The sequence below is a fragment of the Ctenopharyngodon idella genome, chromosome 23, assembly GCF_019924925.1.
Source record: "Ctenopharyngodon idella isolate HZGC_01 chromosome 23, HZGC01, whole genome shotgun sequence".
Lineage (NCBI taxonomy): Eukaryota > Metazoa > Chordata > Actinopteri > Cypriniformes > Xenocyprididae > Ctenopharyngodon > Ctenopharyngodon idella.
The window spans coordinates 17,942,989-17,970,626 of record NC_067242.1 but is presented as its reverse complement, the minus strand read 5'-3'; the positions used below and the strand labels follow the sequence as shown (position 1 = coordinate 17,970,626).

The 27,638-nt window shown below is 36.4% G+C and overlaps 1 protein-coding gene across 1 annotated transcript in view; it reads right to left on the bottom strand.

The window, feature by feature from the left end:
* The window catches only part of cntnap2a (contactin associated protein 2a), a 394,941-nt gene extending 367,748 nt beyond the window's left edge, over positions 1–27,193 (bottom strand). Inside the window, exon 1 of the mRNA XM_051882071.1 lies at positions 26,771–27,193. Within this exon, the coding sequence (XP_051738031.1) occupies positions 26,771–26,858 (88 nt within the window). The 5' untranslated portion in view covers positions 26,859–27,193. The remainder of the gene's footprint in view (positions 1–26,770) is intronic.
* Between the last annotated feature and the right edge of the window lie 445 nt (positions 27,194–27,638).

The following is a 27,638-nucleotide window of genomic DNA, read 5'->3' as shown; positions in this document are numbered from 1 at the left end:
ATAAACCTGCGTTTGACCATTGGCCGGAAACGATGGTTTATAGTTTAAAATACAAAACAAAACAAACTAAGAGAGAAACACCCACTTCAAAACGGTCTTAAAAGAGTAATTTTTGTGAATTGTGTCCTCCAAACTAAATCTTCATAATCATATTACAAACTACACTTTGGGTTCAAATGAACCGCACTAACAGAGCAATCGCACCAGGGTTCGTTTTAATCGAACCAAACAAGACGCACCCTTTAATACATTCAGACAACAAAGAGTCCACTGTATAATCAAGTTGGTTAAACTGTGTTCACAAGACTAGGAATTTTTTATAAATGTCAAATTTGTCTAGTATTTACAAGCAGCCAGAAGGTTATTTACTACCTGGTAATTCTCAGAAATCAAGCATTTACTCAGGTAATGACATCATAACAACATAATTTCCTATCATAGGAGAGACGTGTGAATCTCAATAGCTTACAACAAACTACACTTTGGGTTCGTTCACACTTGTAGTTCGGATCGTTTGGTTCGTTTGGTTCGGACCAAAAAAAAAAACACACAAACAAAAAAAAAACACACACATTTATTCCTGGTCCGATTAACGTTCAGAATGGCAATTTATCACAGAACCAAAAGATACCGAACCTAAAGGCATAGGGATACGTTCACAACCTGACTGGTCGTATTTTATTACGTATTGCCTATTTTGAGACGGAACTTACCAAACATCCAAAACAATGATGTGTGCTGGGATAAATGTGCTTGTTGTGTATGCGTAGCCTGCATATGATGGTATTTTGGCCAGTTGCGAACTCGTGAAGAGCTTATAAACTGTGTAAAGGGAGTCAAAACAGTGGCGGGAATCCCTCCGTCACACACACAAATGATCTGCAGCATGGAGACACGTGTCTGATGCCAGTGATGGGCAAACTCGCGACTATGACGAGAAAAACCGATATGCGTGAGGATTCTGTCCTTTTTAGAGTCTCATCTTCCTGTTTTTGGTTCGTTTACATGTCTTTGGTCTGTGTTACGTTTGGAAGCGGTTTCAATCGTTCACACATGTTCTAATGAACCACACTAACAGAGCAATCGCACCAGGGTTTGTTTTAATCGAAACCAAACATGACAAGTGTGAATGCACCCTTTAATACATTCAGACAACAAAGAGTCCATGATATAATCAAGTTGGTTAAACTGTGTTCACAAGACTAGGAATTTTTTATAAATGTCAAATTTGTCAAGTGTTATACATTCATAAAATGTATTACTTACAATATTTGTTGGGCAAAATAATGGTTTGATACTTTTGTATGTTTGTTATGTTTTACATTTTAAATCATTCGATTGCGACAACTTACACCATACAGCACAAAAAAGGCCAAAGGTGTTTTATATATAAAATTTTAAAGTTTTTTTCTGAGTTATATCGGTGAAGAAATTTGATAACTTTATTGTAGACACAACTTTAAAGTCTCAATGTAACAGAAGTAGCGAGCGATACAATTTTTTTCATATTGAGACACACTGCATCCAAGTGAAATTAATTATCAAAAAAAATAATTAAAAAAATTAAGGGCAGGGACTTCTTTACATTAGTTGTAGACTGGATGGAGGCAGATCTGAATGAGAGCTTGCAGTCGATTGTAAGTAAGCGGTTTAAGTGGACTAATTGATCAGAGAAGTCCGGCATACGTCACAAGAGAGAAGTAGAGTTTTGATTAAAAATGATGAAGGTTAAAAAAAAAAAAAAAAAATCAAATGAAACATGCACGGATGAATCATTCACAATATGATCAATATCATGTATTTAGAAAATACATAGGGTGAATTTTAATATTATGCCAATTTTAAGGTATGTGTATATACAGAAACTGAATCACAAAAATAAACCTACATTTGACAAGTGTTCACTGGAGTAGTGTGACAACCAGGCCTGCCCTCCTCTATTATGTGTGCTGTTTAATTGATGCAGCCTGTCCTGTAGCTGCTCTAACCCTTGAGGTTGTTTTCATTTCTTATGTGTCTGTTTGCTCTGAAGGAGAGGTGAGGGGTTTTTAATGACTTGCAGCTCTTCAATACATCATACCTGAAAATATTTGTGCTCAGGTCTTGTGCGAGCGACTGCCATAGCAACTATTCACAAAGGTGCTCTACGGGACTGTGAGTGATGCAGCTGAACACATCACAGTGAGCCGTGTGCCTTTGAAGAGCTGGAGAGGCAAAGTCAGGACACTGCCAGCACTTCAGAGATTAACAAACATACACCTCTAGTATTTACAAGCAGCCAGAAGGTTATTTACTACCTGGTAATTCTCAGAAATCAAGCATTTACTCTGGTAATGACATCATGACAACATAATTTCCCATCATAGGAGACACGTGTGAATCTCAATAGCTTACAACATACTGACTTTTCATGTATGAAATTCGGAGGATTGGTGCTTTAACTGAAAATCTTCCTCTCCACTGTAGCTCTAAAATCTCGTTTAGTGATCAGTAAAAACTGAAATTAAATTTTCCAATTAGCTGAAAACCAGTACAGTTTGGGTAATTAGATTTGGGTATATGATAAATCAACTTTGAATGTGGTTTAAGGTGTCATGTTCTCAGGTGATAAAGTAAACCAGTCATAGTAAAGTTGTAGTAGTTTAGATAGTAATGAAGAAATGAAACATCACTGTTTCAGTCAATAGTTTCAGCCCTCCAAAATTATTTTTCGGGCAAGTGTATTTGGTTTCCAAAATTTTGGTGCATCATTACTATTGTTCTCATGTAAGAACCAACAGTGTTTGTTTCTGCCTAATATTTTCTGTTTCCAAAATGTTGGTGCATCACTATTATTGTTTGCACTTCCAAATTTAGCATGTGGTGATTGGTTAAACATGGGAGAAGAACCAACAGCATTTGGCATCACTGACATCAAATCTGGCATGTCATGTCTTATTTTTATGGACAAGGATAAGATATTTAGTGTATAATGACAATCATTGGAAATAGTGTTGTCACGGTACCAAAATTCCAGTAGTCGGTACCAATACCAGTAAAATTTTACGGTTCTCAGTACCAGTTTCGATACCACAGGAAAATCTGTTAGAACTATTTTACTATTTTAACTAGCCTATTTTAAAAACATATTAAATATGATGTTAATCATACATATAAATATTGGGAGCGTGTGTGTATGTTTGTGTATGTAGGCTATATATACCTCAATGAAATACATTTTGAAATATAAAAAAATAAATAAACAAATGCTCAAACATCCATTTTGTAACAGACGTGCGTGCTTATTTTAGCTATTCCGTCAGTGAAACAACACACTATAGCCTGTAAAACTATGAAATAAATATCAGTAAATAATGGTAACCTAAATAATAAGAAACTTAAATATTATATTAAAAAACATTAGTTTTTTATTTCCACACAAAGATGCGTCATATAGCGCTTTGAGAGGGATGTGGGACACGACCAGGAAAGAGACCATCTCTTTTATAATATCTTCATGTTATCTCCTGATGTTACAAGCAATAGACACTTGTTGTAAAAGGTCTGAAGGGCTAGTTTTATCTTCAGCAGGGCCAAGACATTCAGGCTATGTTTGATTTTGCGCTGCCAGAGAAAGCGAAACTAAAAATCACAGCCGTGTGTAAAACGCGCTATACAAATAAACTTGACGCGCCTTATAGTCTAATAACAAGCACAAACTGTGTTAAATAGAAATTGACGTGCAAGCAAAAAGGTTTCTGTCCTACAGTGTTTCTTCTACTTTACCACAGTAAATAATGCGAATATAATAGGCCTAAAAGCGAACGAGAGGAAGAAACGTTAATAATCCCTTGCGTGAGTGAAGATTTGGGAAAAGAAACAGAGATTCCATGTTTAGTGGACTAACTAATGGAATATTGTTAAATTCTCTGATAATCCAGTGACCAGATCGCGATTCGCAAAACAGAATACAAAGCCGACAAAGCTTAAATTTAGACTCACGTACCTCTCTTGTTCGGTATGAATCCAACTGTTTCCATGGCTACGATGTCACAATTAATTGTTAACCTATTATTTCTTCATAAACAAAGCTTTGTGCTTCACTCGTGTAATATTCACGTAAATACTGGCACAGCCCTATCAGAGGGTACTGAATATACCCGGATACTCGGTACTCCCGGTACTAGGAGCGCTGGGTTGAAAAAAGCAGCACAAAGACTTTTGTCAAAATCATTAAAGGCACAATATGTATTTTTACGCCACAAGAGGTCGTTTGTTCAAAACAAGGGCGTATCTTGATGATGCCTTGATTTTGCGGAATCATGGGAGGTGTTGTCTTCACGTCTACAGGTGGAAAAGAATTCGCCAAGACTCTGGCAGAAATCATACTCAATAATGTATTAAAGATTTATTAACATTACCGTAGTATGAAGCAGGGTGTGGCTGAAAGCCGTTGGAGCTAAACGAGGCCGCTGGAGCGATTGCTAATGAGAGATGAGCACGACACACGGCTCGAGAGCAGTGGAGCTTTTATTATGCTGCAGACGATCGCTTCCGCTTCTTCCGGTCATATTCTTGGAAACATTTGGGATAATGTAAGTACACAAGTCAACAAAATATACAGGTGCATCTCAATAAATTAGAATATCATGAAAAAGTAATTTTTTTTCTTCTGTAATTTAATTCAAAAAGTAAAACTTAAACATATTCTAGATTTATTAGACATGAAGTAAAATAGACTTTTTTGTATTCAGTTTGATGATTACAGCTTGCTGCTCATCAAAATCAAAAAATCAGTATCTCAAATTATTAGAATATTTCATTTCAAGTTCTATTAAATTACCATTCTCAGGGTATAAATACTGGGTTTAGGTCAGTAATCCCAACAGCAGTCATGGAGAAGTCTGCTGACTTGACAGTTGTCCAGAAGACGATCATCAAGACCCTCTACAATGAGGGTAAGCCACAGAGGGTCACTGCTGAAAGAGCTGGCTGTTTGCAGAGTGCTGTGCCAAAGCATATTCATGGAAAGTTGATTGGAAGGAAAAAGTGTGGTAGGAAAAGGTGTACAAGTGAAAGGAATGACCGCAGGCTTGAGAAGATTGTCAGGCGAAGCCGATTTAAGAACTTAGGAGAGCTTCAAAAGGAGTGGACTGATATTGGAGTCAGTGCATCAAGAGCCACTGCACACAGACGTCTTCAGGAAATGGGCTACAACTGTCACATTCCACGTACCAAGCCACTTCTGAACCAAAGACAACGTCAGAAGCGCCTTACCTGGGCTAAGGAGAAAAAGAACTGGACTGTTGCTCAGTGGTCCAAAGTCCTCTTTTCAGATGAAAGTAAATTTTGCATTTCATTTGGAAATCAAGGTCCCAGAGTCTGGAGGAAGAGTGGAGAGGCACAGAAACCATGTTGCTTGAAGTCCAGTGTGAAGTTTCCACAGTCAGTGATGATTTGGGCTGCCATGTCATCTTCTGGTGTTGGTCCACTGTGTTTTCTGAAGTTCACAGTCAACGCAGCCATCTACCAGGAAATTTTAGAGCACTTCATGCTTCCTTCTGCTGACAAGCTTTATGGAGATGCTGATTTCATTTTCCAGCAGGACTTGGCACCTGCCCACACTGCCAAAGGTACCAAAAGCTGGTTCAATGACCATGGTGTTACTGTGCTTGACTGGCCATCAAACTCACTAGACCTGAACCCCATAGAGAATCTATAGGGTATTGTCAAGAGGAAGATGAGAGACACCAGACCCAACAATGCAGATGAGCTGAAGGCCACTATCAAAGAAACCTGGGCTTCCATACCACCTCAGCAGTGCCACAGACTGATCGCCTCCATACCACGCCAAATTGAGGCAGTAATTAAAGCAAAATGAGCCCCTACCAAGTATTGAGTACATATACAGTAAATGAACATACTTTCCAGAAGGCCAACAATTCACTAAAAATGTTTTTTTATTGGTCTTATGAAGTATTCTAATTTTTTGAGATAGTGAATTGGTGGGTTTTGTTAAATGTGAGTCAAAATCATCACAATTAAAAGAACCAAAGATTTAAAGTACTTCAGTCTGTGTGCATTGAATTTATTTAATACACGAGTTCCACAATTTGAGTTGATTTACTGAAAAAAAATGAACTTTTCCACGACATTCTAATTTATTGAGATGCACCTGTATAACATTGTTCTATGGGTTTTGGGTATTTTATTCCAAAAATCTTACATATTGTGCCTTTATTTCCATCATCACTTTTTGTTTTTGATGGAAGAAAGTCTAAGAAAACTCTTCCTTTTAGAAGGCTTGTGACAGTGCAGACAACCAAGCTAAAATATCTACATATTGCTTAAGTAAACAAGCAATGGCCAAAATATTGTGTTAAACTCCTTCACTGAATTCCAATGACTTTAGTAAACACTTCGCCAGACATACGCCCACACTAATAATACAAGGAATACAACGCAGAATTGCTGTTGGCCCACACCTCGAGAGAGAAACAAAAATTGAAGAAATACCATCATCTGTAAATATTCATAGTTTTGTTTGCTCAGAGCAAGTGGAAGGCAGTCATAAGCTGACCTAGTTGTTGAAGTTAAAATTCTATAACTTACTGATTTGTCTGAGTTACAATACACATGGGTACCGCTTAGTGGGAAAAGAAAAACAAAGAAATGCTTATGAAAAATGTTAGTCTTTTGGGATTGTGTTGATTCACACGTACACACTAGCACGTAGAATATAATCATACAGCAGCCATCTTTCATAACATGAAGAATACCCAAATGGGAAATAGAAAATTGTATTCTCATAGTCGTTTCTAGACGCATTACATTACATGGCTATACTAGGAATTGCTTTTAAATAAAATCATTCTACATTCAGACTTACATACACTAAAATCAATTAGGTTATTAGTTACATATGTTCAAAATTAGACTATTATGAGGGTTGCCTGGCCCTAGATGACTAATCTACTAACCGGTATCAACTGGGCTATAATTAATCCAGTTTCAGATTCACCTATTCCAGATCAGATGCATTTCTTAGCATCTTTATGTAAAATACATTCATGCTTTCAATAACAGTTAGATGGAGTGACAAGGAAAGGCAAAGAATCCAGGGGTCTTTTAAAGCTGAACTATTTTTAACTTGATGGAAAGACAACTTCTCTGAAAGGGTTTTCACAATGCAAACTGTCTAACAGCTAAGCTCAGTTAAACAATTAAAACACTGCCGCAAAAAAACTGATAGATAGATAGATAGATAGATAGATAGACAGACAGACAGACAGACAAGACTAATTAAAGCATTTCCACATAAAGTATCAAAACTAAAACCTACTGTATCAAAATAAGGCTGCCTATTCTCTTGAATGAAGCAACAGAGTCTTACATGCTTATGGATGTCAAAATTTCACAGAGTTTCATATGCCAGTCTAACTATATCAAATGGAAAGCGGCATCTGTTGAGACTTCCTGATGAATAATGTATAGGACTGAAGAGAAGCTTTAGGCCTGATCCACACAGGCTGGCTAAGGGTACCTACTGTAGCTCACACACCTTCCCGTAAAAAACAAAACAAAACAAACAACAACAACAAAACAAATCGGCCTAACAAATCAAGTTAGCAACATTTATATATTTATATTTAGGCCTATAACAAATAGCGTTTCTAAAAATTTGATTACGTACAATTTGTACTGTATCAGAAGTTTTTCTAGCATTCATTACTGAAAAAATACGCTACAAGACTATTTAATGGCATTGCATATCTAAAACACATGGTATTGTCAAATGTTATCACATGCTGTTTTGATACTCTTTGGAAAAATATTTTATCTGCAGTGTAGGACTTCATGAAGACCATCTTCATCGCTGGCAAACGACAGGATACATACAGGATTTGGATGGATGGCAGGTAAATATTCCACTTTCCCAAATATTCCACTATTCACATAATCCACTCACGCTATTTTTGCTTTCTGTTATAAAGTACGATTCAATCATTGAGTGAACTGTCTGAATGAATCATTTGAATTGATTCATATGACCGTTGTGTTAACCGGTCTGATTCAAAAGAATCGGGCATCGCTAAGTTTTGATTCTGTCGCTGCCGCACGATTGCTGAGGTAAAATGTTTCTCGTGTCAGTATGCTAAGATCCCTCGTCAGACATGTATTTATCAGTAAAACTTTAGTGGGGCTTGTACCAGAGGTTTTCTTATTAAAGGAGATCGTAACTTGTAAAACGTGTAACTATCTGTCACATCATGTGCCTCGTGAGCCAATTATAATGACCCTGACGCCACTGAATCGGATTAAATCGCTTTAACAGTTTTACGACGGTTGTTATTGAGCATTAATATAAAAAAAATAATAATAATAAAAAATAAAATAAAATAAAATAAAATAAAATAAAATAAAATAAAATAAAAACAGTTTTGTGATGGTCAATCAGTCACATTTGCAGATTCCGTTTAAATGATGGGCAGTGCTGTACAATGAATTACACCTGTCGTAAATGTAAATTAGGTCATTATAATTTCAATACTTTCTTAATAATGAATCCGATTAAATTGACAGCCCCAGTAATTAGTAATCTGTATTTTTTTGAGTAAGCATAGCAACACATGTTACAGCAATTAAAAAGCAAAGTGGCATGTTAAATTAACATTTCACCATCCAGATGTACACACTCAACGGACAGCCTCTGTCTTATAAATAATTGCATATGTGTAGGTAATTTCCTGTAAAGACAGTAAAGACTGTAAAAAAAAACAAAACAAAAAAAAAAAACAAAGATGACTAAACACATTAAACTATGTATCCAGTTGTATAATGATGTGATTTTTTTTAAAAATCCATTTCTAATCCAGAGTTCTGTTAATTATGCATATTAATTTTGAGTGAATTTGAAAATGTAATTTCTCCAAACATCTTAGCAGTCTTCCAAGATGACAACCTTCGACTGTATATGTGCACTTCTGGCAGCTCAGATTAATTCTTTTAAGATTTACCTGTAGGTAATATAACCAAACATAATTAAGGGGTAAGCCCCAAGGCATGAAGTTGATTGAAACGTCAGAGCTTTGTATATAATTGGATAAGGGGCTTGATTAATTTTCTCCTACACGAATACATTAATAGTTTCCAAATCCATATTTCAAAGCGGGCATTTTAATTGTATCACCTTCCATTTCAAGTTATTTATTAATTACAGAGTTGACCTCACTGTTCAAACTAAACCTTCTGCATTATCACTCCAGTGCAAACAGGCATCTCTCTTTAGACATGAGCTGCAACTGACATTAGTAAATTTACCTGTCTGTAATCCCTGAAATACAACCAAGGGATATTAAAACTCATGCAAGTGCAAAAACCAAACAAAGCACAGTGTCACCTTGAATTTCAGGCAGCTTTAAATCTGTGCATGATATTGTATCATAACCAGGGTGTGAATTCCATAAGGCACATTTGAGTTTTCAACATTTCAGTAAGCACAAAAGTTAGATTTAGAAGTTAGTTAACACATTTCACATGGTGCCAAGTAGATACTATAACAACAGATGGTACATGAGTACTTCCTGATATCAGTATCGGGTGGTATAAAAAAAAAAAAAAACAATTAAATAAACTTGAGAAACTTAAAGTTGAGATGAAATTTTGTGCCATATGTGGTCAAGAGAAAAAAAATAAGGTGAGGGGTCATCTTGCCCCGGGGCCAGGGGTATCTTACCCCAAATTTACCCTATATGTAGTTATATTATAGCTTGTAGTTATATGTGATTATATGCAGATATCTACTTTGGCAGATACACCTAGCAGACATATTTTCAATTAATGTGTCTTGGATACCTAGATTTTTTTTTTTTTTTTTTTAGCCTTTTTTTTTTTCTTCCCTGCTGGCAGAAAGGTGCAGAAATTGAAAGGTGTGTTTTTAATCTTCTTCCTGTTCCATATTAATAGTATAAAATAGTACAAAAAAAATGAAAGTCTAATATATATTGAGGACTGGAATAGCTGTACATCTTGACATTCATAAATCAAATGTGATTACTATTCAGAAGAGGCTTGTTGCTCCGCCACGAAAAGGAACAGTGATACTTTACTCCTAACAAGCCAAATGTGAGACAGATTCATGCAGGGGGTCCAAATATGTACCAAAGTTAAGTGTGTTAATTTATGGCTGTTTGCTAGAGAGGGGGCAGAGATTCCCCTGAGACTTCTGCTACAGCAGGTAGTGATAGATTTGAATAATAAGCAGAACTACTTAAACTTGGTCCTGTGTGTGGTTAAACCTGCATGTGCGATTAGCATAGAGACTTGGCACAGGTTTGAGGAGGAGAAAGACTGAATGAGCGCTGAACGGACCGCCAAGAACAGCTGTAGGACACATCAACCTGTGCAACCTTTTTTAGCAACCCAGGCCCATTAAAAAAATATATATACCTGTGGTGACATTTTTGCAAAGTGATATTACATTTCTGCTTCTTATTATGTTTCATGATACTTTGAAGTGCATTCAGTTTTATCCAAAACTGATCACCATGTATCTGGCAACATTTTATTACCTTTGTTGTTGTACGAATCGCAGCAATTCATAAATGAAATGTCCCATGAGTGGCACTAAAAGTGTGTTCAGTTTTATTCGAAATAGTGAATGAATGTGAATCTGGCAATGTTTTATTGAGTTGGTTGTTATACGTATCGTGGCAGTTCAGAAATGAAATGTCCGGTGAGTGTTGTTAAAAGAACAATGCTCTATTGTACACTAAACCCTAACCAATAATATTAAAGGGGTCATGAATTGAGAAATCAACTTTTCCTTGAGCTTTTGATATATAAGAGGTCATCGTACTATAAGAATATCCTGTTTCAGGACTCCTTGTTAGTCCAATAAAAGCTTTTATTGACACCAGGCCTATCTATGATAGATAGGGGAAACCCTGCCACCACAGAAGAAATCAACGCCTACTCCATCACTGCAACGTTAGCCCCACCCACTGGCGTGTTAGTGAGATGAGAAGGAGAGAAGAATGATACAGGACAAAAATAACATTACCTTTCAAAGGATTCTAATGCTAGGAATATGATTACTTATTGTCAATAATGTGAATGTCTCAGTTGAGCTTTATTTATTTGTATTCGGTATTTCACTGTGGATTCTTTAGAAATTAAAATCAATCACATTTCGGCGCAGGCTTTGCAACCAGACTTTTACGATATGGACTCGACAGTAATGCAACAACATGTAAGTAACTGTGTTAATTATAATACCTGATCTGATATGTAATGATTCATGTTCAGTCAGATGTTCTTTGTCTATGTGTCAGTAAATCAAACCAGTGACTAAATGGTCAACTTCACGTTGTTTCTCTTAGTAGGATGAAAATAATCTGTTATTTAAATGGTGATTAAATTATATATAGAAAGTGATCAAAAGAACGCTCCCTTCGCAGTCGCTAGAGCTGTCAATCAAACAGCGTGTGCTGGAGCTGTCAATCAAATAGCGCGGGTTTATCAGTGACTGAGTTCTGGACTCATGCCAAAACTTCTATTTTATTCAACGAATCTCTTTGTTTTATCACGTTTGTACTGTTAGTTATGATGAAAGCATTCGTTAGTGTGCAGAAATTGAGTTGCAATAATGAGATCACTGCTTTCATGCCCTCAACAACATGTGATCGGCTACAATGTTCATCACTGCAACCTTTCATGCCACGATCTAAATATAACGCCATAGATTTAAGTGTAATGCTAAAATCAACACTTCTCAAGATTACTTAACCTTGAGAGCTGTAATTGTAAAAATGTGCTGAAAGTTTTCAAGAGAGTAATACTTAGCTATTTTATACTGCAAAGATGTTAGCCAATCACAGCAGTGGGCGTTTACACTGAAGTCTCACAGCAGACACGGCCCTTAAAACAGAGCTCAAATAAGAGGTCTGAAATCAGGGATGGAAAAATGCCTTTTTATTTCTAAATTATGACAATTTTTAATGTAAAAAGCATACTAACATTATAAGTGCACCACAGGAAACATTATAAAACAATAAAACAACGCAGTTCATGACCCCTTTAAAACAAAAGCAAACGTGAGATAAAAACAAATTTTTTTAAGCAACCATCCCATTTTGTCTTGCTTCTACAAGTCTTTGAGCTCTGATAGTGTGATTTGTGTTTCATGGGACTCGTAAGTGCAATGCTGTACCAGGTGAGTTTCCGAGCAAGTTTACTACATCAGAAAAGCCATACATATGGAGCTAGTTATGTGATGTCAACATTAAAATGTATTAGTTTACAATTCATGCACTATGGGAAAAGTGTTTTGAGGTCATAACATAGTTTTGTGCAAGGAGCCTTGCGAAAATAAGCCTTTATTTATTGATAATATAACCCTGTAATCATAATTTATGAGAACAGGAATAAAAGTTGTTGGTATTTTACTGCATCTAATGTACATTTCATCTGGAAACTGCAGTAAATTCTATGTATGGGTATCTTTTTGGAGTTTTGCAAAAGGTAGAGGCACATTTTTTCAAAGAGCCAAGGTTGTTTATTATATCTAAGCTAAAAGGGAAAAATTAGAATTCAGCATTAATCCTGAACACCAAGGCATGAGACCAGCACCTCACAACACTTAAGCGTAATATGCTAATAATCATCAAAGCGCTCGGTGGACACTAAACAGCTTGCTGAATGCAAATTACGCATCTTTATTCTAATCTTAAGTTGTGGTGTTAATTATCTAGGTCTGACAAGGCCTGCACTTGTAAACAGTATGCTTGCGTGCCTTCATCAACCACTCGCTTAGTGCCGCTGGTCATTTGGGCAGGTTAGTAGACTCTACTGTCAGTTATTTCATGAGATAATGGTGCACAGTTGAGTAAGTCCCCCCCTACACACACAAACATGCTCTCTCTGTGAGGCTGCATGTAACACATGGCCCTGTAGTGTACTAAGAGCCTCTCCATCTCCCATTATGGCCCTGGCTGGCACATGCTATTCGCCAAATCACGCTTCTCTAAAAATATCCCACACTGACCAAGCAGGGCATTCGCTAGGGATACATCAACAAGTATAAACAAGTCAGGAAGCCTTTTTTAAATGCTGCCCCCCATGAGAGAAACAAGCAAGAGAGCACTGTTTACTTAGCAAATTAGTTTGCAAGCTAATGGGCAGCTACCCCACTAGCCACCCTAGTAAATGATATAAAGCCATAAGTGGCTCTCAGAGCTTTCGAGTGAGGGATAGTAGAGCCCTTCGAAATCCTCCACATGGCCGTCTGTTTATGTAGCCGTGAAAAAGGTACATGATGACTGATAGAGCTAATGGAAAGAGCCCTAAAGCATGATTTGAATAAGTAGTTTGAAAGCTAGTTTGTTTAGCAAAGTCCACACAATTGTTTAATTGGATGCAAAACTAAAGTATGATGATGCTCACAGCTATATTACTTTAGAATAGTGAGTCGCAGGTCTGTTAGGCATGGAAATAAAAATGCTAAACACAACTGATAAAATGTAACACACATATAGTTTGGATAGCCAAATGAATGGGTATATCAGTTTTTAACAGTAAGAAGAAAAAGTACCTTTTTGTTGTTGGCTTCCAAAGCTGTGCATCCAATAAAATGTTGTATTTTGGTGCAAATTCTGTATTTAAATTATGCATATGCCAGTATGGACAGGTTATGTGACGTGGACATCCTCAAACTATTAACAAAACTACACAAGGTAAAAGAAAATATGACACATTTTGTGTAGTGAATTGTTTGTATGCAAATTTTGGGACATTAAATTGTATATATTATATATAGCATATATATTATACCCTATTATGAAAAAAGTAAAACAGTACTATGTGAAATATTATTATTTAGTGATTTCAAGAAACAGTTATTATTATTATTATTATCAATGTTGAAAACAGCTGCTTATTATTTTTGTGGAAATGGTGATATATATATATATATATACACATTTCCTATTCAACTTAAGGCGGGTGCACACTGTGCGATTTTGGCCACAATTTGGTCGTCTGAGACAAATTTTGCAAATCCTAAAAGATTCCTATAATCCTAGCCTAAAATCTGTAGTCTTTGATCGCTAGTTTGGCATGTTCACAGACAGTCGGTTAATGACCGTTGCGATCAAATTTTACCTCAGACGAAATTCTGACGGTGTCAGAAGATTTGGCGTACAATCCTCCAATGTGACTTTAAATTGTCTTCATTTTTCAAGACAAGCCGTGATCAAAATTAACACTAGAGATGTCTTTATTAGCCACCATTTCAGTCCCGCGTGTAATGCAGCTCACAGTCACTGAACGTGTGTGGGTTGATGTAAAACTCCAGACAAGTTTTCATGCACGCGTCCGTTTTTAACGCGTCTTAACTGTCGTACAGTCTGACATAAATGACAGCTGAGATCCCACAGTGTGACATGAGGATCATGTTCGTACTGTCTGACAAGCAACTATTGTAAAGGACTATTATAAATCGCACAGTGTGAACCAGCCTTTAGGAAGAAAGTTTTTTCGTAAGTTGAATACGGCAGGCATAGGATGTAGCCTAACCGTTTTGAACTGCGAGAGGCTTTACACTTTCTTCATAAGTTGAATATGGAAGGCGGTCTGGCAGAAGCTAGATATTTTACTTTATAACTTGTTAAATATGGATATTTTTTGGCTTTGCTTCAGAAGGCCTTTAATAACCCCTGGAGCCGTGTGGAATACGTTTTGCTTTGGATGGATGCGCTTTCTTGAGCTTTATACTTGTTGGACCCGTTCACTGCCATTATAAAGCTTCGATGCGTCAGGATATTTATTAATATAACTCTGATTGTGTTCATCAGAAAGAAGAAGCCTAGGATGGCTTGAGGGTGAGTATGATAGAGTATGATAAACAATGTTGGTCCTATCTTGGGTCGCCACTTGACTCCAATATAAAATCTGTGAGCTGAAGTGAAAACCAGTTGAGAATCACTGTTTCAGATACGTCACAAAAAAATGTGTAAAAACATCCCTTACAATTTTAACATAAAAATCCAAGTCTCATTTAAAGATCACAACAGTCTAGGTGCACGTAACCTGTTGTTTCTCTTCTAGCAAGGAACATTTGCAGCTGACATCTATAGGAGTGAGATAATTTCCTGCTTTACCTCCGAGGCAGCTGCAGCTCAGGCCCATTGACATTCAGTGTGCAGGAGAGGAGAGTGCAGAGACTGACATTAGAGACAAGGGAGAAAAGAGAAATAGGAGCACTCTTAGACAAGAACCTGCGCCTCTGCGTGGAGATGCAATCTGCACAAGCATATGGGGCGATTTCTCCCGACGACCGAAGCCAGTCCACTGCACTTCAGGTTTATTATAGGGACCACAATGGAGGTAATGAGAGGGGGGACTGTCATAGCCAATCACAGGAAGTGACAGTACTGCCTTGAAACATACAGGCAGCACTTTTGTTTTATTATGCACGGCTCGCTTTGATTTGTGGAGGGCGAGTACTTGGAAGAGCCGCTCTATATCCCAGCACTGGCATTACACCAAAGAATTGCATGGGTCGCAGCACTCTGCACAGTATAGTGCATTAGTAATTGTCCTATAGATTAATTCATGAGCCTGAGGATAAATCACCAAGTAGTAGACTGAGAGATGAACTTTGGTGCCATTCGTCAGATGTTTGACATGTATTACTGAGCAAAATGAAGAGCAGATGCAGAGCATGAAAGGGTATGTGAAGATCAGAGAGGATGAAGAGGGGGACTCAAATTTACAGGACTATGGGAACTTCTGCTGGGCAATCAATAAAAATTCATTCTGATAAAATATTTAGAGGAGCAAAAATGACAAAATATCTCTCATTAACTGTATCCTGTCATTGGACCGGGTACTTGATACATCCAGGCTGCGTTTTTAAAATGACATGCGGATGGGTTGTGTCCCTGAAGAATAAGTAGAGTACGCCTTTGATGAAAAATTCAATTACAAACAAGATGTGATAAGAAGACGAAATTTGATTTCATTTTAGATCCAATTAGATCTCTCGTCTTGCTCTCTAAGAGCATAGTTGAGCATTTTGTAAAACTTCAAACGTAAAAGTTTGAAAGTTTGTCACCCACACATAGATACAGAACTGCACATCTTCCTAACAAAAATGTCTAGCATACTAGCATCACTAAGCATTGCAACTTTCCTAATATCCCCCTCTTCTCTCTGACTGAGTTATTCAGGGGATTAGCAGACCATTATTTTTATTTATTTATTTATTTTTTCACAGTGCACAATGTCAAAGCTTAGTGGAGGCATTTCTCTGGCTGCGATTAGACGTGGCTTTAAAATATGCAAAATATAAAAGCTAGTTAGACAAGAAGTCTGCTCAATATTTTACTCATTTAGTGTACAATTTGCAGCAATTTGCCATCAAAATATATATATTTCATTCACAAGTTTGGGGTCAGTAAGTTTTTTTTTTCTTTATTTAAACAAAATGCAGTAAAAACAGTAATATTGTGAAATATTATTACAAATTAAAATATATTTTTAAATTTTTTTTATTTTAATATATTTTTTAAAAATGCAATTTATTCCTGTGTTGGCAAAGCTGAATTTTCAACATCATTACTCCAGTCTTCAGTGTCACATGATCCTTCAGAAATCATTCTAATATGATGATTTGGGCCTCAAAACAAAAAAATGTTTTTGTAGAAACCATGATACATTTTGTTGTCAGGATTTTTCATGAATATAAAGTTCAAAAGAACAGCATTTATTTTAAATAGAAACTTTTGTTAACAATAGTCAATGTCTTTTTCTGTCAGCATCCTTGCTGAATAAAAGTATTAATTTCCTACCAACAATTTTACTGACTCGAAACTTTTGAAGTAGCATATACACCGATCAGGCATAACATTATGACCACCTTCCTAATATTGTGTTGGTCCCCCTTTTGCTGCCAAAACAGCCCATCGAGGCATGGACTCCACTAGACCCCTGAAGGTGTGCTGTGGTATCTGGCACCAAGATGTTAGCAGCAGATCCTTTAGCCCTGTAAGTTGCGAGGTGGAGCCTCCATGGATCGGACTTGTTCATTCAGCACATCCCACAGATGCTGGATTGGATTGAGATCTGGGGAATTTGGAGGCCAAGTCAACACCTCAAACTCGTTGTTGTGCTCCTCAAACCATTTTTGCTTTGTGGCAGGGCGCATTATCCTGCTAAAGAGGCCACAGCCACCAGGGAATACCGACTGGTCTGCAGCTATGCAGGCCCATACACAACAAACTGCGATGCACTGTGTATTCTGACATCTTTCTATCAGAACCAGCATTAACTTCTTGAGCAATCTGAGCTACAGTAGCTCGTCTGTTGGATCGGACCACACGGGCCAGCCTTCGCTCCCCACGTGCATCAGTGAGTCTTGGCCGCCCATGACCCTGTCGCCGGTTCACCACTGTTCCTTCCTTGGACCACTTTTGATAGATACTGACCACTGCAGGCCGGGAACACCCCACAAGAGCTGCAGCTTTGGAGATGCTCTGACCCAGTCATCTAGCCATCACAATTTGGCCCTTGTCAAATCCTTACACTTGCCCATTTTTCCTGCTTCTAACACATCAACTTTGAGGACAAAATGTTCACTTGTTATTCACTTCACCAATGTTATTCACTCACTTCACAAAATGTTATGCCTGAATGGTGTATACATGAAATGCAAAATACGTATACCTTCTTATTGTGAATAATTCTTTGGTGCGAATGCAAACAGCACTTTATTTCTTCACTTTCACTTTATTGTTTGTTTATTAACCACCATGAGTATAATCATAAAAGACTTAATTTGCAAATAATGTGTAATCATATGCTTATGATGAGAACAACCAGAGTAAGATTGTTTAATTTAAGCTTTAGGTGTCTTTATCTTAACATGATTTTAATATTGTGGATTTTGACGCTATACAGGTCTTGGCTGGATACTTTGGCACAATGATATGGATAATCTCCCCTTGAACACTCCGATTATGATTACGGAAATGAGGCTGCATATTTCCCAGAGGTATAGGAGTGCGTTTGTTTAGTGAACACAGCTACAGCCTGACAAATTCCCTACTATGGAGGCTACAGTTTCTACAAGTCTCTTAAGCTTGCTTACTTTTCCTAAACACATACACACATACGTGCATTCGCTCATCCCTCTTACACCCTGAGATTTGCTCCAATTTCCATCATCAACATTTCTGACCATAATCCAAGATCATTATTAGAGAGCAGACCTTTAAACCCTGGTTGTGACATTTATTGTGAACAGCTTATCTCTACAGTATGTGCTGGATTTCACCAGCATCCAGTGGTGGAGTAAATGCAGCAGAAATTGCAAGTCTGTGTCCTGCCCATGTGCCTGTATAGAAACAGCTCTTTTTCACATTTCACATTTTTCACATTGTTTCCTATTCACAGCTGTGATATACAGTTTAATTATAAATGTACTTCACTGATGTCTTTAGAGCCATGAGTATTTGGCCATTTTTGTCTCCTAGCATAAGCTAATAATCTGTAGAAATCTCAGAGCAGCCCCAAAACATTATCTCCACATCTCAATTAGATGATATTTGGCTTTCATAGGAATCTGCTTGTTTGGTTGTAGCCGCAGGGCTCCCAAATACAGTTTCTTTAACATCTATTATGTCTCTGGGTATAGCGCCCTATTTTCAGGCTAAAAAAATCTCTTGACAAGCCCATTGCTAATCAGTGGCCATCTTGAATGGAATATACAAAACTCTATCTATCTATGCATCTATCTACAGTTGCAAGAAAAAGTATGTGAACCACTTGCAGAATCTGTGAAAATGTGCAAAATTGTAACAAAATAAGAGAGATCATACAAAATGCATGTTATGTTTTATTTAGTACTGTCCTGAATACGATATTTTACATAAAAGATGTTTACATATAATCAATAAGACAAAAAATAGCTGAATTTATTAAAATGACCCAGTTCAAAGGTTTGTGAACCATTGATTCTTAATACTGTGTGGTTACCTGGATGATCTACGACTGTTTTTTTGTTTTGTGATGGTTGTTCATGAGTCCCTTGTTTATTCTGAGCAGTTAAACTGAGCTCTGTTCTTCAGAAAAAATCTCCAGGTCCCAAAAATTCTTCAGTTTTCCACCATCTTTTGCATATTTGAACCCTTTACAACAGTGACTGTATGATTTTGAGATCCATCTTTTCACATGGAGGACAACTGTGGGACTCAAACACAACTATTAAAAAAGGTTCAAACATTCACTGATGCTTCAGAAGGAAACACGATGCATTAAGAGTCGGGGGGTGAAAACTTTTGAACAGGAGGAAGAGGTCAAATTTTTCTTATTTCACTTGAATATGTTTTTTTTCCATTTAGTACTGCCCTTCGGAAGCAACAGAAAATACTTGCATGTTTCCCAAAAGACAAATTAAATACAATTTACCTTGATCTTCAAATTCCAAAAGTTTTCACCCCCCCATCTATTAATGCATCATGTTTTTTTCTGGAGCATCAGTGAATGTTTGAACCTTTTTTAATAGTTGTGTTTGAGTCCTTCAGTTGTCCTCAGTGTGAAAAGACGGATCTCAAAATCATTCAGTCACTGCTGGAAAGGGTTCAAATATGCAAAAAATGCTGGAAAACTGAAGAATCTGCAGGACCTGGAGATTTTTTTCTGAAGAACAGAGCTCAGTTTAACTGCTTAGGACAAACAAGGGACTCATGAAGAACCATCACAAAACAAAAAAACAGTTGTAGATCATCCAGGTAACCACACACAGTATTAAGAATCAATGGTTCACATACTTATGAATGAGGTTATTTTAATAAATTAATCTATTTTTATTTGTCTTGTGGATTATATGTAAACATCTTTTAAGTAAAATATCTTACTCAGGACAGTACTAAATAAAAAATAACATGCATTTTGTATTATCTCCCTTATTTTGTTAAAATTATTAACATTTTCACAGATTCTGCAAGTGGTTCACATACTTTTTCTTGCAACTGTATGTATCTGGGTCTTTGACGAAAAAGGTTTTTAAAAGTGTAAAAAACATAATGGAGACATAATTAATTTTATTAAGTGTTAACAATGAGATTATGTGGTTTTTATAATCAATTAACACTGCATTTGTCATTTTTTACAAGCTGGACAAAATTTGTCACCAAAAAAGTCATTCGGTTTAACCAAAATTTCGGTTTTACTGAATGACACTTTTGGTTATACCGAATGATGATATTTTCAAACAGTTCTAACAGGCTGATATCTATCTAGCTAGCTAGTTACAATCGGACAAAAGGACAATCAAACATTTTATAATAAGTCCAAGTTTTTAAAATATTACAACTATCTATCTATACAGTAGATAGATTTCAGGATCTTATTATAATTTCATATTATTAATAAATCATGCAGCACATGATCTAATTGCATCTTTTTGAACATCCAGTGCTCAGTTTCTAAATATTGATGGGTGAGACCACAGAGGTCTAAAAATTTGTTTAGTCAGAACAAATAAATAAATAGACTAGAATATAATATTAGACTAAAGAAAGACGCTTTTTTGCCTCCCAGAATAGTGTGGTTACATCTTCTACCAGCAGGGGGCAACTGTCCACGCTAACCAGCCAATCCTTGACCCCTGTAGTGAAACTTGATTATGTTTAATTAATCACGTAAAATGAATAAGCTCAATACATCTGGGTGTGTTTAAAACAAGTTCATGAGAAATTAGTGTAGGATAAGTCATAGCACTTAAAATAACAGCACATAATAAGCTGCATTATATTTTACTAACACACAAACATTAATGCAGGATTAATAATGTATTTGCTTCAAATAGATGTTGACTACATGTTTTTAATTTTGATACTGAATGCACAGTGATATTCACAGCGGTATGCCTATGAGTTGGGAGCGCTTTCGCTTTATTACCGGTCTGCTTTAAGAGACAAGAGCAAATGCTCTCAGAGTAGCAACCACTGTGCTTTTAGATGAAAAGCTCACTCCTGTGTCTAGAGCCTATAGTCATAACAGCATCTCCACTGCCTGGAGAAAAAGGAGAGAAACTGTGCATGTGCGCGATTGAATACTTCTATATGTGTGCGTTATAGAAGTGTGTGGGTGAGACAGAGAGGAAAATAGCATATGTGTGTATATAAGAGACAGAGTCAGACAGTGTGCAAGGGGGAAAGAGAATAACAAGATATCAGTGTGTGTTTGTCTGTGTCATTCGAGGTAACATAGGCTGGGGAAAAGTCGTTTCTGTCTTCTAAGTCGATCAGACACAGCTCAGGTCTGGCAAAGGAATATTTTTCATCTGTCAAATGCTTATCAAAAAAATATAGAAAGAGAGTTGCATTGATGTGAAAGAAGCACTTTTTTACCCTTGAATATACCATGATTAAAGCTGCCATGAAATCTTGTATCCACCTCATATTAAAAAAAAAAAGGTAATTGTGACTTTATATTTCAGCTTTGCAATGCTTTTTCTCATAAGAAAAAAACAACTTTATTCACTTTATTTGTCATAATTGTGATGTTACTGTATATTTTGTAATTGCAACTTTATTTCTCGTAATTGCAACTTATTTCTTGCAGTTGTAACTTTAAATCTTACAATTGTGACTTAATAGCTCACAACTTAATTTTTTCTCATAATTGCAACTTTTTTTCTCACAATTGCGACTTTGTATATCAGAATTGTGAATATTTTTTCTCATAATTGTAACTTTATATCTCACATTTGTGACTTTATTTCCCGTAAATGCAATTTCCCGTAAATGCAATTTCCCATAAATGCAATGCAATGCTTTTTCTCATAATTTCAACTTCATATCTCACCCATCCGACCACCTTTTCTTGTTAACTGTAATATTATATATTTTAATTGCAATTTTATTTCACAAAATTGCAACTTTATTTCTCACAATTGTGACTTTGAATCTCAGAAGTGTGAAGTTTTTTTCTCATAATTTTGACTGTTGCTAGTAATTGAGACTTTGTATCTTACATTTTCAACTTTATTTCTCATAAATTCTATTTGTCTTGAGCTATTTCTTGTAGCTGCAACTTTATTTCTCACAGTTGCAACTATTTGTCTCATAATTATGACACTGCCTTTAATTGTGTTTTTATATCTCACATTTACAACTTTATTTCTCATAACTGAAACTTTATTTCTCACAATTGTGACTTTATATCTCAAAACTGCTACTCATTTTCTTATATTTGTGATCTTATCAAAAAAATATAAAAAAATCACTTTACCCCATTACTCATTATTCCATTTCACCTGCACTACATCCTTTTTTTTATTGTTCTTATTGCTTGTTTATTCTTATACTGTATTGACTCTATTGTGTATTATTGCTATTGTGTATTGTTATTCTTACCGGTTTGTCCCTTATTATTCTTTTTTATTTAATTTATTATCTTTGTAATTTATTGTTTCTTATGCTCTTCTATCTAGTTTTTTTTTTTTTTGCTTTCCTTTTTTTTATTTGTTGTCCTTGTCATTTATTTCTTCTACTCCATCTTTCTGAAGAGGAATGGACAAAATAGCAATTTCATTGTACTAAAGTACATATGACAATCTTGAATCTTGAATCTTCTTATATCTTTCTTCATATTAACTTAATTTCTCAAAACCATGACTTATTTCTTGTTTTTTGCAACTTTAAATCTCACAATTTTTTTACTTTTTTGCTTGTAATTCTTACTGTATATCTTACATTTGCAACTTTTTTAATTCCCCTAACTGCGACTAGCACAACTGCATCTTTCTCCATTGACGACCATTCAATTTATACCTCAGCGTTTAACTTTATTTCTAATTTAATATCTCAAATTGTGATTTCCACATGTTTCTACATGTGAACAGTCCCTATAAACAAAGTCACTGCATTTACATACTGTATACATATACTAGAATCATGCAAAAAGTAGTTTATAATCAATAACACACGTTGGTGGTTGTATCTGATCATATGTTCCCTGCTCATTCTCTTGTAACATGATTGCTGTACTGACCAATATCCTTAATCACCACAGAAACTGCATTTGCTTAATGTCAAAATGCAAACAAACTTTTTATCACAGAGAATTTTAAAAGGTCAGTTTGACTTTCTGGCCTTGTATACAAACTTATCTTGATTAATACAAGACAAACCGCTTGGCTAGAGAGTGTTTCCCCTTCATATCAATTTCAAATCAGTCATACAAAACTAAAAAAGGCAGCTCATTAGGAAGATTGCAGCATCTGCGCACCTCCGCCAAAGACAAATGTTGTTATTTCAGCTTGGCACTGCATTCAAGTTGTTGTTTAAGGTCCCTTAATACCCAATTTACTTACAGAAATTAAGTGAATGAATCTTTCAGGGACTGCCTGCACAGATGCCTGCCATTTGCTTTTAAGTGTTGATATAGAAATGACACATCATAACAAATATATAAGCAGCTTTTGCATTAAATTCACCTTACCAAGTAGCCTCAAACAGACTCGCTGCATCTACATGTTTTGTAAGGACAAGCAAATTGGCTTGAACTCAGGTGACCAAGCGTTACATCCTGAGGCAGCAGTCTTGTTTTCCCATAGGGTATGCAACTGAAGAACTGAACCAGACGAGTGGGTTTAATTTCAGTGTTTTCCTAACATTGTGTTGCACAGTAATGGTCTGAGTCTTAATTGCTATGCTTTCTTCAAGTCCTTTGTTTCTATCTGTCAAATAAAAGCCATTTTGTTGATTATGAGTAGAACGTTTGTTCTAAGCAATTGCTTCTTCTAGAACAGACAGAAGTGCTGCATTAAAATACATTGGGGTTACATCATATATCCAAAAGAGATCGCAATAAATAACATTTTTGAAATAGTTTTGTTGTTTAACACCATTTTAATTAGCATCATGAGATGAATCTCAGTCTCTAAGAGGAGTCTCGCTCGCTGAGCAACATCCACGGTGACATGTTCACATTCCACTAAAATAACTTTGCTCCAGATCAGGTCATTGAGCTGCCACTTTGACTCTGTGTGGCAGCTACAGAGAGCGCAAAATCTGACAGCAAGCCGCGCTGAACACGTACATGACGTGATTAAGGAAATTACACCAATGCCATCCATTGCCTGGACTAATTCTAAATGATTCTGCTTTTGTGCTGTGGTGAAACTGAAGTGAACAAGAAAAAGATCCATCTAACTTTCGTTCTCAGCAGCAGTCCCCCATATAAGCCAAATCAATCCAGTTACCTTTTCTTTTTAATCAGACCTGCGGGAGCTCGTAGGGAGATGGATGTTTATTTCAAATGCTCCGGTGGTCTGGGCTAACAAAGAGAGAAAGCGATTTCAAAACCTCTGCAGCTCAATTAACATTTGCAAACTTTATCTCAAACCTCCATCCATCTGTCAGAGGGAGAATCAACTATCTGTGCTACTCAGTTTCTCTCCCACATGTAGCCACAGAGCTGGAAATATTAATTAAAAAAATGAACGATCTTGTTGCTTAATCATTGTTTTGGCACGTTTTATTCAAGTGAGTCTTGGCTGCTTCTAATTTTGGTCCATTAAAAGAGTGACTATTCCAGGCAGTTAATCTTATTATTCCTGGCTACCTGTAGTCAGTCCGGCGATAAACCTTTTCGCTTACTTGCACGTGTGCGCAATAAATCAGTATTGACGAAATCAGTCATTCATAATTCTCACGGTGGAAAAATGGTTGACTATGAGCTGCTTTAGGTGTTGATGCAGAACAAACATGGATTTTATTTTATAAGACCTACCATCCAATTATTTCTAAGAACCAATTTCTCCTTGACTCTATTGATTTTGCAGTGCTAACTCTCTGCAAGGCAATTAGCCAAGTAATTAAATTATGTAGTAATATTAAAGTGGTGGGCGCTTCAGGCTATATTAAAACCCATGGCTAATTCCACAACACTGTGTGTTTGCAAAAACTTCTTTCTTTCTTAAAAAAATGTGTGTTCCTAATATATCATTATTATTAGAGACAAATAAAAATAGTAAAATATACAGTAATACTTTACTTAAAGCCTTTATAATACATTATAAAAGTATTTTTTATGCCTTGTAATGCACTTACATTGTATGATCTAATGAATAATTGTAATCACAGTTAAAATACATACCTTTAGAAAGAAAAATGCATTAAAACACATGACAAACAACCAGTTTCAGATGTAACAAGGAAGCTGCAAGTATTATAATGCATTTTAACTTTGGTTACGATTATTTATGAACAGATATAATGCCTTATAACATGCATTATAAAGGCTTTTAGTAAAGTGCTACCAAAAATACTTCACAAATAAACATACAATAAAGTATTTAGAAAAGGTTAAACTTTCACTGCAACAAGAACAACTCTACTGTGGCTGACACAACACTGTGGATGTACATTTGTTCATCCAATAGCCAACTGTTTAAGAGTTGAACAGACGCTGGGTTGACAGTCAAGGTAAAGCGTCATTGTTAAGGGCAGCTCGGCAGGGAATCTAGCAGCTCACTTTCAGCCTGTCCTAACACATGATTCATAAAGCTATATTCTGAAAATAAACTGCCAATGTGTTCAGATGTGGCATTTGATGAACATCAGAGTTCCTTTTTAACTTATTTGTAATGGGGGAGAGGGGAGTGTTCTTTTGTAACACAGTCAGTTTCAATGAGCACCACCGGGGGTAAAAAATGGTAAGTAAAGTTACACATCTGCTTTATGATTTGTGATTGTGACTGTGACTGTTATCATCTGAATCAGCAGGTTCTCTTGTTAAGTTTGATAGATAACATCCACACAAACTTTTCATCCACATGTGAAAATAACTAGCAATATCATGCCTGACCAGACAGGGAAGGTTGTAACACTTTTCAATGTACATCTACTGGATCCCCCAAAATTGCTCAGACAGAATGGTACATTTCACATGGATTCGGTTAACACAAAAATGATAGTGAATAACACACTTTTATGTTTTGTATTTTTTATTTTGTTCTGTTTTTGAATGTAAATTATTCCAATGTTTACCATTTTTAATTAAAAAAAATATATATTAAAATAAATTTACAATAAAATTGGGTGATAGGGGATGGCAATAAAATTATTTTTTTATTAATTAAGTAAATAAATTAATTATATTTAATTATAATATATGTATGATTACCACAATAAATCCATTCATAAAACTTAATGCATTAGTGTTACAGTGTATGGTAGTGGGGTTGTAATCGCAGCACTTGTACTTGAAAACAATTAACATAGTTTAAGGATAAGCATTATATTTATAAACGACTTTAATTTGTAGCAAATATGGGAATATTATAGCTATTAAAGTTTTAGTTTCAGACGTTTAAACAAAATGTGTTGCAACACTCCCCGGTTTTCTTTGAATTTCACCGGTCTGGTTAGACAAAACTGAAATGCTGTCGTACTTTACATATTGTTGCCTCGAAAAGCTTAAAATTGTCTTGTCTTTTAGGTTAAATGTCATCTGTACCACCTAAATATCTGTGCTATTTTTCTTTCACAGGCTCGAATGATTGATGGTTGTTGCCGACCGTGATAAACTGCAATGTATTACAATGTCCACAAGACAAACATGCGACTGCAAATAACACAAGTTCTTCAGAAGAATCCATAACTACACCGGTTACATCTGTGGAGTAAATGCCACCGGACTTCACTAACGCACGCCCGCGTGCCAGATGCTCCCCGGTACCCACCACTGCAAAAGAGACACGAAATCAGCTTCAACTTACGGGATGATGGAGAAGCTGCTTCAGAGATGCTGAGGTGGCTTAAAATCCACAGCAAGAGCTTCAGTCCGGTCCCGGTGGTTGTCTGCATCTTCGAGTACAGTGAGATCAGCGTAGACGCAGTTACTTTTCCTTCTCGCGCGCGCTGTCCGGAAGAGCAGCTCCACAGAGCGAAGCCTCTAGATGAGTGAGACCCGCACTAACCGACGCTTTTCGTTTCTGATACTCAGTGTGGAGATATTTCAGCGCAACAGTCCGGCTTTTCAACAACAAAAGACTACTGTGGAGCACTTTAATGCGGTATTTCAAGCCATGTCGAAGCGCGTGGCGCCGCGCGCTTCAGTATGTGACGCCTGTCTCGCGGAGGTCGCTGTCCAGGTGCTGAAGTTACTACACGCAGCGCGCGCTCGTCCATATAAACACAGAACCCCTCTTTCCTCTGAGTTGGTACATTCCACGAAACAGTAGAGCAGCCCTCGCGGGACAGGGGCCATTGCTTTGAGCGCCTTCTCATGGGCAACAGAGAACAGATAACATTTGAATGAGAGTCACTTTTATTTTTATAACTAAAGCTGTTTCTGGAGGAATGCTGATAATGGGCAAGATCTTGGCGTAGACTTCACTCAAATTACAAGGGCGGTCATACGAGATGTTTAAGTAATTATAACGAAATGTTACTGCAGAACTTACTGTACAAACGGGTCCGCTAGAGGGCCTGTGGAATATCTACAGCGTGAGAAAAAGAAAATTTAATTTTAGGGCTGCCAAAGTTAAAATGTCAACTTGAGACCTACTGAATATGTTAACAAATACCATCTTGTTTCATTCTTTTTTTTTAAGAAGGTTGGAAATTCATGATTATTTTATTTTT